This window comes from Monodon monoceros, unplaced genomic scaffold (genome assembly GCF_005190385.1).
Source record: "Monodon monoceros isolate NGI ecotype Baffin Bay Population unplaced genomic scaffold, NGI_Narwhal_1 Super_Scaffold_18, whole genome shotgun sequence".
Classification (NCBI taxonomy): Eukaryota; Metazoa; Chordata; class Mammalia; order Artiodactyla; family Monodontidae; genus Monodon; species Monodon monoceros.
This window is the reverse complement of record NW_021703774.1, coordinates 85,331,404-85,348,879: the sequence shown is the minus strand read 5'-3', so window position 1 is coordinate 85,348,879 and position 17,476 is coordinate 85,331,404. Positions and strand designations below refer to the sequence as shown.

The 17,476-nt window shown below is 56.2% G+C and overlaps 2 protein-coding genes across 5 annotated transcripts; both read left to right on the top strand.

Moving 5' to 3' along the window:
- The first annotated feature begins 2,393 nt into the window (after positions 1–2,393).
- On the top strand, positions 2,394–11,292 carry ATXN7L2 (ataxin 7 like 2). 2 transcript variants are annotated; one of them, XM_029229354.1, is made up of 11 exons: positions 2,394–2,563; positions 4,464–4,529; positions 4,914–5,018; positions 5,434–5,644; positions 5,943–6,229; positions 6,852–6,934; positions 7,290–7,543; positions 8,336–8,534; positions 8,675–8,796; positions 9,278–10,073; positions 11,080–11,292. In XM_029229354.1, exons 1-11 carry the CDS (start codon positions 2,437–2,439, stop codon positions 11,092–11,094), a joined length of 2,265 nt encoding a protein of 754 aa, XP_029085187.1. In that variant the 5' UTR covers positions 2,394–2,436; the 3' UTR covers positions 11,095–11,292. The 2 variants fall into 2 exon arrangements, with proteins under 2 accessions (XP_029085187.1, XP_029085186.1); XM_029229353.1 differs by lacking the exon at positions 11,080–11,292 and having other exon boundaries at positions 2,437–2,563; positions 9,278–10,166.
- A 1,312-nt stretch (positions 11,293–12,604) lies between these two features.
- On the top strand, positions 12,605–16,520 carry LOC114899662 (cytochrome b561 domain-containing protein 1). Of its 3 annotated transcripts, none has more exons than XM_029230633.1 (3): positions 12,618–12,793; positions 13,327–13,364; positions 13,935–16,520. In XM_029230633.1, exons 1-3 carry the CDS (start codon positions 12,646–12,648, stop codon positions 14,436–14,438), a joined length of 690 nt encoding a protein of 229 aa, XP_029086466.1. In that variant the 5' UTR covers positions 12,618–12,645; the 3' UTR covers positions 14,439–16,520. The 3 variants fall into 3 exon arrangements, with proteins under 3 accessions (XP_029086467.1, XP_029086466.1, XP_029086468.1); XM_029230635.1 differs by having other exon boundaries at positions 12,623–12,793; positions 13,327–13,388; XM_029230634.1 differs by lacking the exon at positions 13,327–13,364 and having other exon boundaries at positions 12,605–12,793.
- Positions 16,521–17,476: the final 956 nt, after the last annotated feature.

Sequence of the window (17,476 nt, the reverse complement as noted above, 5' to 3'; positions counted from 1 at the left end):
TGTTTGGATTCTGTGTATGTATTTGTAATTTATCTGAAATGTGATGGATAAAGTGTTCTCATTTGGGGGCCTAAGTTACTAATTGGCCCTTCAGCTAGGGAAAGGGGGTGGGTGGGTATGCACTCCTGCCAAGGACTCCTAGCCCGGAACTCTCCCTAGAGCAGAGAAGGCTCTTTCTCCTCTTCAAGAGGCTGGCTTGTTCTCACCCTGAAGAGCCTTGATTTAGGCTATGGCTTCTCTCTCCATAGCCACCCTAAGAGGAAAGGCTACTTCACCTCATTACCTTCAGAGGGCTGGGCTGGGTCAAATGCTGAGTGCGCGGCTGTCCTCATAGGACTCATGTCCCCTCCAACTAGGGCTGGCATCACCACTTTGCCTAGTGGGTCCTGAGGTAGAAGGTGCTGGTTTCTCCAGTTGCCGCAGGAGGCCAACAGGCAGGGCACTTGCCCTTTGCCCTAGTAAACTCTGACCCTGCCAGGGTGCCCACCTAGGACCTTTCCTGAACATGAGTTCCGTCCACTATCATGGTCATAGGTATCCTTCTTCTGGGATTGAAGATCAGGGGTGGGGGGAGAATGTTGCATGTTGTTTTCTGGTGCTTGTTATTATACATTTGAATAAACAGTGCTTCAAGCATTTGCCATGAAGGAGCCAAGAATGTAGCCCTTCTGGGGACCTTTTTCCTCCTCCTCCCCTTGCTTTAAGTTCTTGGACAAATATCAGCATTTCCACCAAAACATCATTCCGCTCCTCTCCACTCTGCACTCCCAGCGACAGAGTCTGCAGGCTGAGGAGTTGTTCCTGGCGGACCCCGGGCTGGCAACATCTCCTCTTCTGGTGGCACCAATTAGTCCAAAGTAACTGAGACTCATTAGTAGATTTAGAGCAAACTCAGAAGGCGAGAGATACTGGCTTCCACAGTGCTGTTTCCACTTACTCTCCTACCATCTGTGACCTAGACAGGCTTCCTGTCAGGAGTTGAGGGCCACGTGCTTTGCCCTTTTAACTATAAAGGTTCTTGCTGAACAGACTTGCACCTCTATGCCCCTTCTGACAAACAGTCACAGGCTACATTTACATTCCCTAGAAAAATACACTTGGGCACAATATTACGTTCAATGTCACCAGTTTCCCACTCCCCCTAGGAATCATCCATGGTTCTCAGGTTAAGGATCTCTACCCTCAGAGATTATCCTTGAAGTACTTAAACCTTCCCTGGGTGAAAATGAGACAGTCTGAGGTCTTGAAGTCACAGACCTTGACTTAGTTGCCTCCAGTTTGGTTTCCCCTTAGATGAAAGAATGAATATATGTGGTGAGGTGTAAGGGGTTGAGGAGGGAAAAGAGAATTAGTATCTCTTTTCTGATGTGATGGGGTGGGGGGCAGGCTTTTGTCTCTTGATTATGTGAGGGTGGGAAGGAATGTTATCAGCTGAGAAAAGAGAAAGAGGTGGATGATTAAGGTATTTTCCAGGCCTTAGCAAGGAAAATGACAGATCTGATGAGAAATCTCCTTGTGCCCAGGCTCTGGTAGCAGCCCTGCCAGCAGAGAAAATATTCGTTAGAAAAAGAAGCCAAAGGGATGGATGGAGTCAGGGTCCAGCCAGGGTTTGGGAAGAGGCGGTACAGGGTATCGATCGCAGTGCTCATGACGAGAGAGATGGATCAGCAGAGATGCTGCAAACACCAGCAGCCTCAGGGCCACCCCAGTTCCGGGGCTGGCTCTGGCTCGGAGATAGCCTTCTGTCATCCTGACAGGTGATCCCGGTCAGCTCAGCTAGGTCCTCCCAAACCCAGACAACGCCACTTCAACCCTCTGCTCTGCGTCAGGGCAGCGTGGGTTTGCCACACAGGAGGCACAACCCGAGAGTTGAGGACCCTCCCCCCACTCCAACCCCTGTGTCCTTCAGCACATCCTACAGACCCCCTCCCTTTGCCCTTCTGATTCACAGCGCCCACCTCCCTGCACCTACCGCATTCGATCTACGGGGAAGCGAAGTCGCTTCGTGGCCGCCAGCCCGGGAATGGGAGCCAGCCAGCTGGCGGAGGCACGGTTTAAAGGGGCATCTTGGGCAGAGAGAGGTTTGGGACTGGGGTTTGTGTGCAGCGAACTTAAGAGAGTGGGCTGGTAGCACAAAGAATGGGTTCACAACGGTTAGGAGCAGAGGTCCTGGGGCTTTGGTCTCTTTTTCCCCCGCAATTGTGCATTTTGGAGTGGCGCTCTCGTCAAGCTCAGTAGGCAACCTCACCACCTCTAAGCCTACGTTTCCCAGAAGGCTGTGCGGCAGGGAGAGTGAGGGGAAGGCAACCAGTGCTGCGCTTGCGCAAAGAGTGAGCTGGAAAGGTGGGAGGGAGAGGGGAGGCGTGCCCGCGGCAGGGATGGGGGGAGGGGGCCGCGCAGCGGCGGCGCCGGGGCGGGCGCGCGTCCGCGGCGGTGATGGCGGTGCGTGAACGCGCGGCGGCAGCAATGGCCGCTCTGGAGCGGCGGGTGCCGAGTCTCGATGACTTCGCGGGACAGAGCTGGAGCTCGTGGGTGGAGCGGGCCGAGCTGCCCGCGGCCGACGGTGAGTGAAGCACCCCTAGAGTCTGAAGACCCCATCACTGTCTCCCCTCCCCCCCTCCGGGCCCCCGCCAACAGAGGGGAGCTGCCGACGGGAGCCGCCGTCCGGCTCCCCGGCCCCCCAAACAAAGGACCCGCCGGGTCCTAGTGCCCGCCCGCTCCGACACCTTCGCGCCTCCGGGTCCTAGCGCCGGCTCTCCTCCAGCAGCCCACCCTGCCCACCTCTGCCTCTGCCGTTGCCCAGTACCTGCCCCCACATCTGCTTGCTTTTATGTTTCTTCTCGCCTGCTGTCCTCCAGCTTCCGCCCCTCCTGCACCTGCCTCAAGCTTTCCCCATTCGCAACAGTCCTCTCCACGTGTTTCCCACGCACCCCACTTCTGTGCCCCCCTCCCAACCCCCCTTGTTCCTTCGCCTTCTGCCCTACACCTTTTGCTCCTTTTCGGCGTTTGCCTGTCGGCTGCAGTGCCACTAGACCCCCGCCTCCTCCGCATTAGTTCGTCGGTCCATCCATCCATCCATCCTCCCTTCCTCCCTCCTCCGTCCATCCATACATGCCTCCAACCCTCCGTCCTTTCCCGGGCCTCTTGCCCTGCCTCCCGGGCTCTCTCCCCTGACCCCCACCTTCTCTAGGCCCCTGAGTGCTTTTGGTGAGCAGGCTGACAGCCCCTTCTCCTGATCTTTGTCTCCTGGGCCCCAGGGGGCATCTGGCCTCGTGGCCTTTGGGGTGACAGCAGGCATCACACCCCTGAAGAAGTTTGCAAGTGAGAAGAGGTGGAGGAGGAGACCACATGGAGCGGTCTCTGATGACACTTGTTCTCCTCTGAGACGTCCAACTCCCAGCTCAGTTCTGTCCATCACTGCATTTTAATGGACTTAAGAGTGGGAGCTGCCCCTTGTTTCTTGCATGCCTAACCCACCACCCCTCATATCTGGAGATTATATAAGACTGTCAGTATTCTTCCCATTCTAGAAAGGTGCACGTCTGTTAGTAGGTGTCAGAAGCAGACCTAAGTGGGAGCCTCAGGCCACCCCAGAACTGCCCCATGCTGGGTGGGCAAGGATGGGGCCATTGTCAGGGTCTGGGTGCATTGAGAACCGGAAATGGAATCAGACGGGTTTGGTGACTCAGAATTGATTTTTTTTCCAAGGGACAGGGAGGGGGCGTAGAGGAGGGAGGGGAGAGGAGTAAGATAGGGGGATGGGGAAAGAGCTACTTTGCACAGCTAAAACGTTTTTGTCATCAACCCAGAAACTGAGGTACAAGCGCAACCCTTGCCCAAACCCCCTCTTAAGAGGAAAAGGGCTTGCATAGCTGGTCAAGGGGACTTTGAAGATGCTGAAGGGCCCAAAGACAGCAGTTTCTCTCCTCTGTGGCCATCCTATCAGTGCAGGACCTGAGAAGCTGGATGTAACTTTGACAATGCCATGGCAACCAGGTGGAACAAAATTGGGGATGGGGACCTAAGAGATTATCTGTTTGGGATGCCACAGAAAAGCAGAAAGGACCTGTCTGAGAAATCTCAAGAAGGGACTCAGGGATCTGTAGTAAAATATGTTAAGGACTGTTTCCCGTTTAAATGGGGAAGCAGGCCCAGAAAAGAGATAATTACCCATAGTCACCCAACCAGTCAGCAGTGAAATCCTGAACTGTACCTTGGAATGAAGGATCCATAAGAAAGGTGGCTGGATCCCTCCTCATGGGGCCAGCTCATTCCAGAGGTAGCAGGTGAAGGAAGAATGGGCACTTGAGAAAGATCCACTGAAAGGTTCTCCAAGTGGTCCTGAGCACCAGGTGCTTGTCAAGTAGTGAGAGCTTCCTCCTGCTTGGCCCCAGGACCTGGTCGGATGGGAGATGGGGCTTCTGGGATGGGGGTGGTCCTTCTGAGCTGTGTTTCTCCTCCAGGGGCTGAGTTGGAGGAGAGTAACAAAAACCTGAAGAAGTTGGATGCCATGACCCTCATTAAAGAAGGTGCGAGTTGACACATGCTGGGGCTGGGGCCCAGGGCAGACAGGACCACCTTCCCTTCTTCCACCACAACCCAGGAGGTGGCTGCCTGAAGCAGCAGGTCTGGGGATTCTCACTTTGATAGGTCTGAGTCAGCCTATTCCCCTGGCTCCTGTGACTTATTGAGGGAGATCCTAATCATTGGTGTTTGGTGCCCGCTCACCTGAAAGCCCACATTCTTAGGGACTGGTTAGATTGAACTCTGGAAGCTGGAAGCATCCAATATAAAGCTTGTCATATCAGCTGGGAGGGGAAGTGTCATCTGAGTGGTGGGTGGGAGTGTTCTCTGATCTTACAGGGAAAATCTGGTGTCCTCAGCTCCAGTGATAAGGGCTTCTGTCATTGCAGACATGTCCATCTTCGGGCACTGCCCTGCCCATGACGACTTCTATTTGGTTGTATGTAACCATTGCAGCCAAGTGGTGAAGCCTCAAGCTTTCCAGAAGCACTGCGGTGAGGGGAGCCCTCGGGAGGAGATAGAGGGGACAGGGGAAGGTGGAACATGGAACTCTGAGGACAGGGCCAATTGGGAGGTCATGTGGGTAATGGAGGGAGGCTTTGGGAATAAGAAGGTGGAGGCGGGGAGCTTCACAGATTGTGGTTGGTTGGGGTTATCGTTTAAGCAACCTTTTAGCATCTGGTGGAGTAAAGTTCTAGCGTCTGGGAAGAGCTAAGAGGTTCAGGAAGCTGATTCCTAGAATTTTGAGTCTTGAAGGCTCAAATTCAAATGGGAAGGAGGCAAATTTAAAATCTAAGCTTTGGAAACTCCAGGTTCTCTATCATGAGTCTGTGAGCAGGGTTAGGAGGTTGGGGAAGGAGACAGTTGATGCCACTCACCTCGATTGCTTTCTCCACCTCCTGGTGACAGAAAGAAGACATGGGCCGCTCAGCAAGCTTTACGCCCGGGCCCCACCCCCACCTCCAGCCCCTGCCAGCTCTCAGAAATGCCATGTAGTGAACGGTCAGGGCCCAGCTTGTAGGGCCCCAGGTTCCACCAAAACCTCCTCCAGGGAGAAGGGCCAGGGGTCCCGGAGCCGTGGCCACCAGCCTCCGGAGAAGACCCAGAAGGACAACCTCTGGTAAGGAAAGGCTGGAGACTCCCTGAGACAAGCCCTGACCCTAGCCCAGGGAGGGGTTGGCACAGATGGAGGCAGCTGTGGGGCGATGGGCACTGCGCACTGCGGGAGGCGGCCATCTCTCTCTGCAGCTCCCTTCTACTTGCTGCAGGGAATATGGGGTCCCCTTTTCCCATGTTCTGCACCCCTGCAGGAGCCCACCCAAGTTCCAGGGCTGGGAAAGGAGATGGCTCTGGGCTAGAGTCTGGGGCCCAGGCCCAGCCTCCCTACCTCCCAGCCTGCACCCTCTCTCCATGTATAGCCTTTTCGTGCCTGTGGTGAATCTGGAAAAGATGTCCAGTCTCCCGAAGCCTGATGGACACGGAATCAGGGTGGCTCCGCCCTCTGCTTTCCTCAGCCAGCCGGCTGGCCTCACCAAGGACTCCCCTGGAAAAAACCCCGTGGCATCCCCTTCTAAAGAACTTCCTGGCAGAGGGAGCATCGAGATAACCCCCAGCGAGGGCTCCAGTCACCGGGCTGAAGGCAGCCCGTCTGAAAAGGAGCCTGGTGGGGCCAGGCTGCCCCCTAAAACCCACCGGAAGATGGCTCGTGAGTAGTCGTGGTCTTGGGGTCAGGAAGGTAGAGTGGGGACTCCTTTGGACTGCTTTGTCCTTGGGCCTGATGGAGAGGGGGTCAGGAAAGGGTGGGCTTGGCCATCACAGCGTGCCAGGGTACAGGAGCCCCTGGTCATCCCTTGACGTGGACACTCACTTGACCTGCTTGCTCTCTTGGAAGATTCTCTTCAGCCCAGGTCTCCTGATTAAGGCCATGGGAGCCTGTGCCCAAGAAGGTGAAGGTATTTTTCCTCACCTTGGGCTGTTGAACTTTATCTCTTTTCTCGTCTAGATCCAGGGCACCAGAAGCCTCCCATAGCTGGTTTCCCTGGCATCCCAGATGCCTGTAGCTGCTTTTGTTTCCTGGTACATGTTGCCCTGTTTGAGACTTGGGGCCCCCCAAAGGAGTGCCGGGGCTGGTATGGGGACGGGATGGTTCTTACACCCAGCAGAGAGCTGCTGTTTCCCAGAGGAGTATCTCTGAAAGGCTGCAGCCCCAGGCTTGAGGCCCAGAGGCTCTCCTGCCTTAGGCCCAGCTCTTCCCAGGCCTTTGGCCTGAAGACGCCAGACCCTCCCAGAAATGGCCTTGGGGTTCATGGGAACCGCTTTCCCCACAGGGAAGGAGTGCGACCTCAACAGGCAGTGTGGGGTAATAAATCCAGAGACCAAAAAGATCTGTACCCGCCTGCTGACCTGCAAGGTAACCCCCAGTCCCTCTGCACAGTGAGGGAGGACAGCACAGACACGGGCCCTGGGCAGGGAGAGCAAGTGAGATCTCATCCAAGATCCAGCTGAAGGGATGGGGGTTAAGCCCAGACCAGGCAAGGGGAGGGGAGGTTCTCCATACTGGGCCCAAGGTGGGGACAGCGGGCAGGGGGTGGCTTCCAGATCCCCCTCTCCAGAGGAGGGTTCTGGCCCTGTCAGGAAGTGAAACAAGGACACACAGACACACCCACACTCACACGCCCAGTCTCTTCACTTGCCCAGGCCAGAGCACACCACTGCCCCTTACCTCTGCTCAGCCCCTCCCCACCCTCCCCCCTGCTGTGTTCTAGATCCACTCCGTGCACCAGCGCAGGGAAGTCCAGGGCCGAGCCAAGGACTTTGACGTGCTGGTGGCAGAGCTGAAGGCCAACTCCCGCAAAGGGGAGTCTCCCAAGGAGAAGAGCCCAGGGCGCAAGGAGGCAGCTCTTGAGCGCCCCTCCCAGGAGCCCCCCTCCTCAGTCCAGGTTGTGGCAGCAGTGGCTGCTCCCAGCAGCACCTTCTCTGCTCGTGCCAAGCAGACCTACCCATACTGTGCACTGCCCAGGTACGTCCAGGATCCAGCGCCCATCTTACCTGGGGACACTTGGCCCCAGGCCATCAGGAACCCCTGGAGACAGGCCTAGGGAGTGCCCTGGAAGATGCTGCTCACTCCACCCTGAGTGTGTGGGGAGGGGCCCCTGGCGGTGGTGTGGAGGTGGGTGACTCTCTGTTCCTAACCCGGCATACCGCAGTACCCCAGGCTCTCTGTAGTGTTCCAACACCGAGGAAAAACCATTTTCCCAGCTGCTTCCAACAGGCCAAAAGGGTCAGGCTCCTGGGTGAGGCAGTCCTACTGTGTATTAATTCACTGGCCCCTTCGTGTGCAGAGGCTGCGCTGGAACCCAGGGAGAGCCTGCCTTGTGGAAGGAGACACACACGCATCTCTGCCTGTAACATGGGGGCAGACACGAAACATAGGCTCAGCTCACAGATAGGCTCACAGGAATATGTGATGCAAGAAGGGGCTTGAGAAAATTGACTGGGCTGACCAGAGCTGGGTGCGGTTATACTCAGATTTTCTGGAGGAGGCGAATGTGAAGCAGATTTTCCCCCTGAGGAGGCAGGGCCAGGGAAGTGAAGGGGCTGGGGAGAAAACCCCTTGGGAGCTGTGGCCCCTGATCTTTCTGGCTCTTACTCTGTGAGCTCTGTTGTTCCCTCCCTTCCTGTCCTCCTTCCTCTTTGTCTGATCGCCCAGCAGGGTGTCTGCCCTGGCTTTTGGAGCTTGGCAGGTTCAGGGACACACCTACCGTGAGCCACGCTCATCACATCCCCCTCACGTCCCCTCTGGCCCTTCCAGGTCCCGGGCCTCCTCTGAGAGTGAGTTCGATGATGAAGGCCCTTGTGGTGGTGATGGGGACCCAGGCCTGTTCCCCTTCCCCCTGCCCCGGGGTGGTGCCCAGGCCTCCAGCGAGGAGAGTGAGGAGGAGGGGACATCTGATGACCTCCACCTCCCCACTGACTGCCATTATGCAACCCGGCCCCCTCGGCCACAGGCGGTAAGGACCTGGGGCAGGGACCTGCGGGTGGGGAGCCAGTCCTCCTGGCCCACAATGTGGGGAGGAGGTCAGATCCTACGTGAAGGTGCCCTCCCTGTATTTCAGGCCCCTTTAACCATGTGCCTTCCTTCTGCCTCCAGTTCTGCACCTTTGGGAGCCGGCTGGTGAGTCCAGGATGCTACGTGTTTAGCCGCCGGCTGGACCGGTTCTGCTCGGCACTGAGCTCTATGCTGGAACGGCACCTCAGCTCACACATGTGGAAGTGAGTCTCTCGGCCCCAGAACCTCCCTTCCCAGGCCCCAGGCATACACGGGATTCAGAACCCCTAATTCGTCACACATACCTATAGATGTGGCTTGTCTGTTTGCCAGGAAGACCCCAGGTAGGGTGAACAGGAGGTGGGGAAACTTGGCAGCCTGGAGCTGGGCTAAGGCAGGGCCTGAATGGGTCGCCTGGGAGTGAATCTTAACTCTCACCAATCACTTCCAGTACCTTTTGGGTAAGTAGGGATAGGGGATGTCCAGCCTGAGATTTAAAGTGAGGTTTTTAAAGGGTCTGTATGTTAGTTCATTCCTGCCTTTCCCTGTGCCTTCTTCCTATCCCTGAGTTCCAGCGTTTCCCAGCAGAGGGCGGCACTGCCAGGGCTCTGTGGGCCATTTCTACGTGGGTGGAAAGACTTGTATGTTGGTGGGGAGGCCCTCTTGCTTGCTTGGCATCACAGTGGGGCTCTCTTCTTGCTGCAGGAAGATCCCCCCGGCGGCTGAGCCTCCATCCCACCTTGTCAGCTCCCCGCCATCTGCTCCCCTGAGCCCATCCTCTACGGGCAGCTGCCCCCGCCTTCCAGGCCCACCCCCCAGACCTGCCTGCCCAGCCTCCACGCCCCCCACCAAGGACAGCCTTGGCCCTGGCTACCCTGCAGGCTCCCCCAACGTGGCAGCCGCCTGCAGCCAGGCGGAGTGCATGGGCGGGAGCCAGGCTATCACCTCACCACTGCCTGCCAACACACCTTCCCCGTCCTTCAGCAAGCTCCCACCTTCCAAGGCCAGCAAGTCATCCAAAGGCAAGGACGGGCTCGAGGTGGAGGCTCCTTCTCGAAAGCGAAAGTTATCCCCTGGGCCCACCACTTTCAAACGGACCTGCGTCCTGGAGCCCACTGGAAAAGGCAAACCCTCTGGCTGCCGGGGCCTCTCGGCCAAGACTAAAACAGGCCTGGGCATGGGGCTTAATGGGACGGTGGAGCCAAGAGTGAAGCGGGCAGGGCCCCTGGACTGCCGGGGTTCCCCTCATCAGCCCCCCACGCCAGTCAAGGCTTCTCAGCTGGACAACCAGGGAGCGGCTGGACACCCGGCCAAGGCCCTGCCGACCAACTGCCTCTCTGAGGAGGAGGTAGCCAAGAAGCGGAAAAACCTGGCCACTTACTGCCGGCCAGTGAAGGCCAAGCACTGCCAGGCTGGTGCCCCTGCCGACGCGGCCTGCTCTGTGCGCCGCAAGAAGCCGGGTCCAGCCCTGGCCTTTGAGGAGAAGTGTTCTACACTGAAGGTACCAGCCCAGCTCCCTGAAGAGCAGGGGCGGGGAAGGGTCAGGATGGATGAGGTTGGAGTGCACAGGCACCTGACAAAAAGAGGTGCTTAAGTAAACGTCTGTGCAGGGAAGGGAAGGCTGGGGAAGTTGAGAGAGCATTCCTGGGCCATCTGCTCTAGGGAGAGGTGACCCCGGCTTTTGCTACGTGGGCCTTCCCCTATCCCCAGCCCTCTCCTTTGGGCTAAGGAGATGTTGCCTCTGCCTCTCCCCCTTCCCCTGCTTGCTTTAATCAAAGGGCCACTTTCTGAATTGGCTGTGGCCCTCACTCCAGGACTTGGAGCTACCTCTGTTCCCTGAAGGAGAGAAAGCTGGACTCCATGAGCTCTGATAAGAAAGGTCTGGGCAGTGGGGTTGAGCTTGGGTCCCTGAGCTGTGGCCTAACACGCTGCGCACAGGCTGGGTGGGCTGGTCTTGTTCATTGGTTTTGCCTCTGGGCACCAGGGCGTGAAAGGGCAGGGACATAACCCAAGGTCCCCGTATGCATGTCTGCCCATCTTATACATATACCCATTGCCAGGTTTTGAGGTGGCAGGCAAGCTCTCCAGGGTTTCTGGTAAAGCCAGCAGCCAGGTTTATTTGCCTCTTCTGATGGGAGCCCTGGAGTAGCATGCTATGAGCTATCCATATGACCTTAGCCAGGAGGAACGCATTGGAGGTGGGAAGGGGAGATGCCCTCCTGGTTTAGGCACTGGCCAGATGCATACCAACACCTTTGGTGCCCATATGAGAGTAGTAAGTTTGACAGCTGCATGGGGCCTGAGTGTGTTTTTGTCACACGTGTGCATGGGTGATCTCCAGGCTGCCTCTGCTGGGCTGGCGTTCATCCTCCCCCTTGCCCAGCTTTACTCACAAGACCAGCAGGAGGAAATCAAGCCTTAGCTTTTCTGGCCCACATAGTTTGCTGGATAGGAGGACAGTTAGACCCCCAGCCCGACCCTGTCTCTTGCCTCTTGTCTTCCTACAGTCAAAAGCCCATTAACAAGAAAGTGCCTGCCCACTGCGATGGAGCCGCCAGCACCTCCTCCCCTCCAGATCCGGGCCCCAGGCTGCTGCCGCTTTTTATAACTTTATATTATTTTTTTTAAGAAAAAAAACTCTTTAAAATACCTCAAGACTGTCTCCCTGTTCTGTTGCTGCTAAGAAAATATAAAAACAGAAACGTAGAAAAGGAAGGAAAGAAATGTAACAAAGTGAGTGTCCTTACTGTCCCCAGCTGCTCCCCAGGAGGCTGAGATGATAGGCAGTCAGACTCCAGCTCCCGTCACTTGCCTGCAAAAAAAAATCTCTTACACTCGTATATTTTTGTCCTCTTAGTCTGTGGAAATGGCCGGGGGTTGTATCACTGGGGGAGTCTTAGGATGAGGAGGTATGTGGCTCGGAGCGAGCAAGGGGACTACAGTCCCACTGGGAAAGGAAACTTGATGGGGGAGGGGAGCCACACCTCTGGCTCTACTCTTGGATCTTGGCCTTGAAGGTCTGTGGATGTCCACCTGTGGCCCTTTTCTGGTCTTCCAGCAATCCTGCTCCTCCGTCCTGTCTCTGAATTTCTGCCTCAGTTTCTTCAGCCCTTTCTGTCTCTTACTAGTAGCCTTATTTTCTCAACCACTGGAGCTTGAGTTGGTAATTGCACTCAGGATGTCCCTGATTTCTGTGGGACAGCCTGGTTTTGGTCTCTTTCTCCATGGCCTGTGGGTTTACCCTTCAGGAAGGGGTACGGCCTCTCCCAGGTAGGCCTCCTTAAGCTGAACCACACCCTTTTTTGGAGGCAGTAAGGGAAAAGGTATCCTCACTTACAGAACTTCCCTTGGTGTGGGAGGCAGCAGCTGTGTGGGAGGCCCTAGCCCCTCAGGTTCGCCTGGCTCCCCAGGGCTGAGCAGATGGTGTGGAGGCGGCAAGGGCTGGGAGTGCCCTAGTTTTTCCATTTGTCTCACTGGGGACAACAGCTACTGTGCAGACAGGGGATACGACTGTTGCACGTCCCTCCTTTGGTCCTCAAACCTGAATTCACCAGGCACAGGGCACTAGTCTTTAGCCTTCTCCTGTCCTTTCAGTCTCCTTGCTTTTAGGCAGGGAGGGATCTTATTCCCTTAACAAGACAGAAGAAGAGGTGGCAGGAGAGAGTGGGCAACCAGGGAAATCCAGTATTTCTGGAAAACTGTTCAAAACACTGGTTTCACACTCTTGGTTCAGTATACCAAATCTGTGATTCGGGTGAAATAAGTTGTCGTAAATGTAGTTTCCACAGGCTATTTGAGACATAAGCCCCGTCAGCCCGGGTAGACATAAAGATACACATGAGTTGGGCAGAAGACACACGGTGGGCCCGGAGCTGTCCAGTCGCCTTCTGCCCTCGGGGCTCTCCAGGACGGATGCGCTTTCCCCCAGCCCCCAGAGGGCGCTGTGGACGAACCGCCGCATTGCCGGCGGCGTCCCGGGGAGGAGCCTCTCCCGCAGCCGAGGCCGCCTCCGCGATCGCAAACCCGGAAGACGTGCCCTGGCAGCTGGAAGTGTGGGGCGGCTGGGCACCGCCATGCAGTCCCTGGAGGTAGGTCTGGTTCCCGCTCCACAGAGGGAGCCGAGACTGACCCGGTGGCTGCGGAGAGGCAGTGGGATCTTGGCGCACCTGGTCGCTTTGGGCTTCACCATCTTTCTGACAGTGCTGTCCCGGCCAGGAACGAGTAAGTGTGCAAGGCGGGGCGGGGAAGGGGGCGGAGCCGAGACGCTGGAGGGGCAGCGCTTGGGAGCGCTAAGAGGCGTGGAGTGGGGACCCTAGCAGTGGATGGGCGGACTGTGGAGGGGTAGTAAGGGCGCGGTGGGGCGTGGCCCTGGGGGTGGGGCCTGGAAGGGTGGGGCTTTGGGTGCTGGGAGGAGAGGAGGCGACTGAAGTGAATGGAACTCACTAGTTCATCATAAGCAAAGCCCCTCGTGGATGATACAAGTAAAGGAGGGATGCCAAGGTCTGTTCTAGGACTGGGCTGGTAGCTGCGAGGTGCTGAATGGGGAACGCAGGCCAAAGTGGTATGTTTGCCCTCTTGGTTGCTCACCCTAAGGCCCTTTGGCTGCTCCACTTTGCCCGGAGTTCCTGATTACCCATTAGGGTTGGAGACACTCCTCTGACCTTTCCCCTCCAGCCAGACTCTTTGGGCTCCAGCCAGCCACAGGGGTAGAAACAACGGTGCCCAGTCGTCAGTCTGTTCTCTTTGATTCTTAGGTCTTTTCTCCTGGCACCCTGTATTCATGGCCTTGGCGGTGAGTTTGGGCTTCTTTCTGCAGGTGATTGGTTTGGATATGCCCCTAAGGAAGCATCCAGCCTTCAGAAGGCTTAGCCTTTCTGAGGCTCAGAGAGGTGGGGGGAAATGCCCAGGGCCCCATCTTTCCCTGCAACCTGTGAGATCAGGAAACATGGAGGGCTGGGCTGCAGGTAGTCAGGTGGTTTAAGGGGGTGGGAGGACATGGAAGATACCATTTTTTTCTCCATTAGGGCCTGAAAGGAGGAAGTGGGAGGGGTGCAATCCAGTTGCTCCCCACTCCAAAGTTCAGGAGGAAGTTTAACATTTGCTGTTCCCATTGGTCAAGAAATGAGGGTCATTGTCTGTGGTGGAGGTGGGGGCATGATGTCAGCCTGAATGATGAGACTTCCGCTCTAGCATGGATTCCCAGTTCTGCCCACAAATGCTGACCTGTGTGGCAGGTGGTCCTGGTGGGAGTTCTTTAGCCCCCACCCTCTGTCCTCCTTGTTTGGATGTATGAGGGCACCTCTTTTTTTCTTAGGCCTCCAAGCTGGGTCTGAGGCTCACTGGCCCTCTCCTGTGTTCACAGTTCTGCCTCTGCATGGCTGAGGCCATCCTACTCTTCTCGCCTGAACACTCCCTGTTCTTCTTCTGCTCCCGAAAGGCCCGGATCCGACTCCATTGGGCGGGGCAGACCCTAGCCATCCTCTGCGCAGCCCTGGGCCTGGGCTTTATCATCTCCAGCAGGACCCGCAGTGAGCTGCCCCACCTGGTGTCCTGGCACAGCTGGGTAGGGGCTCTGACATTGCTGGCCACTAGCATCCAGGCACTGTGTGGGCTCTGCCTCCTCTGTCCCCGGGCAGCCAGGGTCTCAAGGGTGGCTCGCCTCAAGCTCTACCATCTGACATGTGGACTGGTGATCTACCTAATGGCTACGGTAACAGTGCTCCTGGGTATGCACTCTGTGTGGTTCCAGGCCCAGATCAAAGGTGCAGCCTGGTACCTGTGTCTGGTGCTGCCCCTCTATCCAGCCCTGGTAATCATGCACCAGATCTCCAGCTCCTACTTGCCAAGGAAGAAAATGGAAATGTGAATTCCTCCAAACTGTGAATCAAAATGGGACACTTGACTTGGACTTCAGTGGTTCCTTTGGTGACCTTCAGGGATCCACTTCAGAAGTGGTAGGGTTTTTGTATTTCTTAGCTGGGCTAGGGGCTGCAGAAACCCAAACTGCTGTTGCTGACAGATGACTCAGTGGGCCCAAATGGGGAAATGTACGGGGCGCAAGTGAAAGGTGATGGGGAGCTTGATCCTGAAGCCTCCACTCTTGATGGGAGACAGAAGTGTTGGGTGGTGGTGCTGATGGTACTGGCAGTCATTTCTTGCTTGCATGCCTGGTGAAAAGTTGGATTCCTGTAACTTATGAATGACAGCTATGGCTCTTTGGGTCACTTTGAGAAAGCAGTGTAGTGGAGAGAGCCAGTGGGTCTTGTTTATGGGGTGTGGTCCTTGTACACGCTATTGTGGGACCTTATGCGAGTCACATGTCTCAGGACCTCAGTGTCCTCATCTGTGTAATGAGTGATTGTTTCTAAACAATTTCTCTTAACATTTAGTGTCTGTCAAGTTGATGTCACAGAACACCCTCCCAGGTCTGAACCGTGGGTTGGCCCACTCAGCAGACTCAGAGTGTAACTCTCACATTCATTGTCTCCTTACCCCTCTGGAGGGACAGGTCTGCTCTCGTGGCCTTTCAGGAATCTGTGCCGATTTGGCCCCTGCACCAGGGGACAAGGGGTCAGGCACTGTGGAGAGAAGGGGCCCAGGTGAGGGTCTCCAGAACATCAAGACAGTAAAGGCACTAAAGTCACTTTAAAACTTTTGGAGGAGCAAAAGGGCATTGGCTTAACTAAGCCTTGGCTCGGCTTCTTAGCCCAGCTAAGGACTTCCTTCAGCTCACTTCAGGATCTGGGCTTGAGGGCTGCGAGACATCCACTCTCAGTGGCAAAGTAGTCCTGAACATCTCATGTTTTGTCCTTCTTAGGGCTCAGGTCCTTGCCTTAGCACGTAGCTTCGTGGAGCTCTTCCGAAGCTGTTAGAACAAAATAAGAGTCAAGGAAATGGGGCAGGGCTCTTCTGATCTAAGAGAAAACGAAGTGTCTCTGGATCCCCTTCTCCCCTCGTCAGCTAAGCTTTCCTTAAGTGTCATCTCTTGCCAGCTCTTTGGCCCAGGACGGGGCTGAATTTGGTGCCAGCTGGCAAATGAGGGCTGGGCTCTCTTCCCTGCAGAGACCCCTCCTTGTTCCAAACTGAAAGTATCAGTAGTTCCCCAGACTGCCCTCGGTGATAAGGGCTGGCTGCTAGATTGGTTAACTGTCGTCTGGCTCAGTCGGGGAGCTGGGACCTCCGTAGACCATGGCAAATACTGAAAATGGCTGAGCCAGGAAATTGGTGTTAATGCTGGTAGAGAGAGCTCAGTGGGAACTCTGGGAGGCCTGGGGTGTAGGGCCTGGAGCTCTAGGTCCCAGGAGCAGGAGGGGTAGATGTTCCTAGATAGCAATATTTTGGATCTCTCAGGTCTTTAGAAGATTCAAGACCTCCTCTCTGGGTGGCTCAGAAGCAGGGAGGTTGGTATGATTCAACAGTACAGGAGTGAGCACTGCAGGGACAGAGGGGTTCTCTGAGCGGACCTCGCTACGATCCTCCTGGGTCAGGTGTCATCTCCTAGGAGCTCTCCAGACCCTGAGCATCTCAAGGGGGACCCCTGCTATGCAGAGGGTGATGGTTCCTGTCTTTTTCATTGCCCTCTCTCCCCTCTCCAACTCCTCAGTGTGTTCTGAACTTGGGAGAGATGGTTGCTGGGGCTGCATGGAGGAGATTCTCACTGAGGGTCGCTTTGATCAGGGAGCCCATCTCCCCTTGCCCACCACAGTCAGTGCTGGGAGTCTTACTCTGTCTATAGCAGGGTAGGAAGGCTGGGTGGGGTTCACCAGCTTGCTCTGGGAGCCAAGCAGGCAACACCATAAAGCCCGAGCCTGCCTGAGGTGTTGCCTCCTCCCAGGTGGTGCGGGGGCTGGTGAGCGGGCAGGCTGGCTGACAGCCGGCAGTTTGCGTGGGCAGTGCCAGCTGATGTCTATTCCCAGCCCTGGGAGGAAGGGGGAAGTCATTTATATTCCGCAGGAGGAAGGGGTCCCAGCTGTCACTTCTCTGACCGGTAGGCCTCGGGGGTGGGGGGGGCAGAGGCACAGGGCAGAGAGGGGGGCACAGGTGGTCTCCTGCTTAGCCAGTCTGATTGCAGTATAGGGAGGAGGTCGCCAGGAGGAGCCCTTCTTCCCCGCTGGCCAGATTGTAGGGGGACTTCCCTCCGCTCCCCGCCTTTCTCCTTCCATCACCACCTGCCCTCACATCCTGGGGCAGCAGCTGGACAACCATTAGACCTCAGTGCCAGGGCACTCTTCCTCCAGCTGGGATCTCGGGGGCTGACGGCTGCATATGCCTCTTGCTTGTGTGTTTCCTCCTCCCTACACCCTCTATCCCCCCACCTCCCTGTATCTCCCCATCTGGGGTGTTATCTGGGCTCCTCAGGAGTGAGGCAGAGGCCTTGTGGGAGAAGCAAATGGCTGCCCTTTTGCCCTTGTCCCCTAACTAGGGAAAGCTGCTAGTAGCCAGCCTGTTTTGCCTTTTAGAAAAAAAAGCCAGGGTGTTCAAGTTTTTTTAAATTCTGTGTCATTTGCACAAATTTGCATATCAAGCTCACTAAGTTCTGATTCCGAATATGATTACATTCAAACTCAGCCTTGAGGACATTAGAAATATAGATGCTTTTTGTATCTAAGTCCAAATGGTAATAGGATCACCATTCTGGGTTCACATACCACCCCAAAGCCCCCATCTTTCCCATAGCCACCGCTTTCCCACCCCAACACTTCCCCCCGCCCTGCCCCTGGCTGGGGGGTGGTGTTGAATGGCAGGAGCTCTGTCTGGGGAAGTCTCCCACCCTCACCTTCTTGGCTTTTCAGCTGCATCGAAGGTAGGCTGCTATCTCTTGCCAGCCTGTGCCTCCTCTGTCCGCACCTTCTCACAGTGCAGACTACCTCTCCCCACTCCGACACTGGCCTGTCCCTTCTTTCT

What these genes read in the sequence shown, in the direction of transcription:
- ATXN7L2 (XM_029229353.1), top strand. Translation starts at nt 2,437, where the DNA reads ATGGCGGTGCGTGAACGCGCGGCGGCAGCAATGGCCGCTCTGGAGCGG. An exon ending in AACCCACCGGAAGATGGCTC is followed by an intron (nt 6,230 to 6,851) that starts GTGAGTAGTCGT and finishes CTTTCCCCACAG; the next exon opens with GGAAGGAGTGCGACCTCAAC. An exon ending in CCATACTGTGCACTGCCCAG is followed by an intron (nt 7,544 to 8,335) that starts GTACGTCCAGGA and finishes TGGCCCTTCCAG; the next exon opens with GTCCCGGGCCTCCTCTGAGA.
- LOC114899662 (XM_029230635.1), top strand. Translation starts at nt 12,646, where the DNA reads ATGCAGTCCCTGGAGGTAGGTCTGGTTCCCGCTCCACAGAGGGAGCCG. An exon ending in GCTGTCCCGGCCAGGAACGA is followed by an intron (nt 12,794 to 13,326) that starts GTAAGTGTGCAA and finishes TTTGATTCTTAG; the next exon opens with GTCTTTTCTCCTGGCACCCT. An exon ending in GTTTGGGCTTCTTTCTGCAG is followed by an intron (nt 13,389 to 13,934) that starts GTGATTGGTTTG and finishes CTGTGTTCACAG; the next exon opens with TTCTGCCTCTGCATGGCTGA.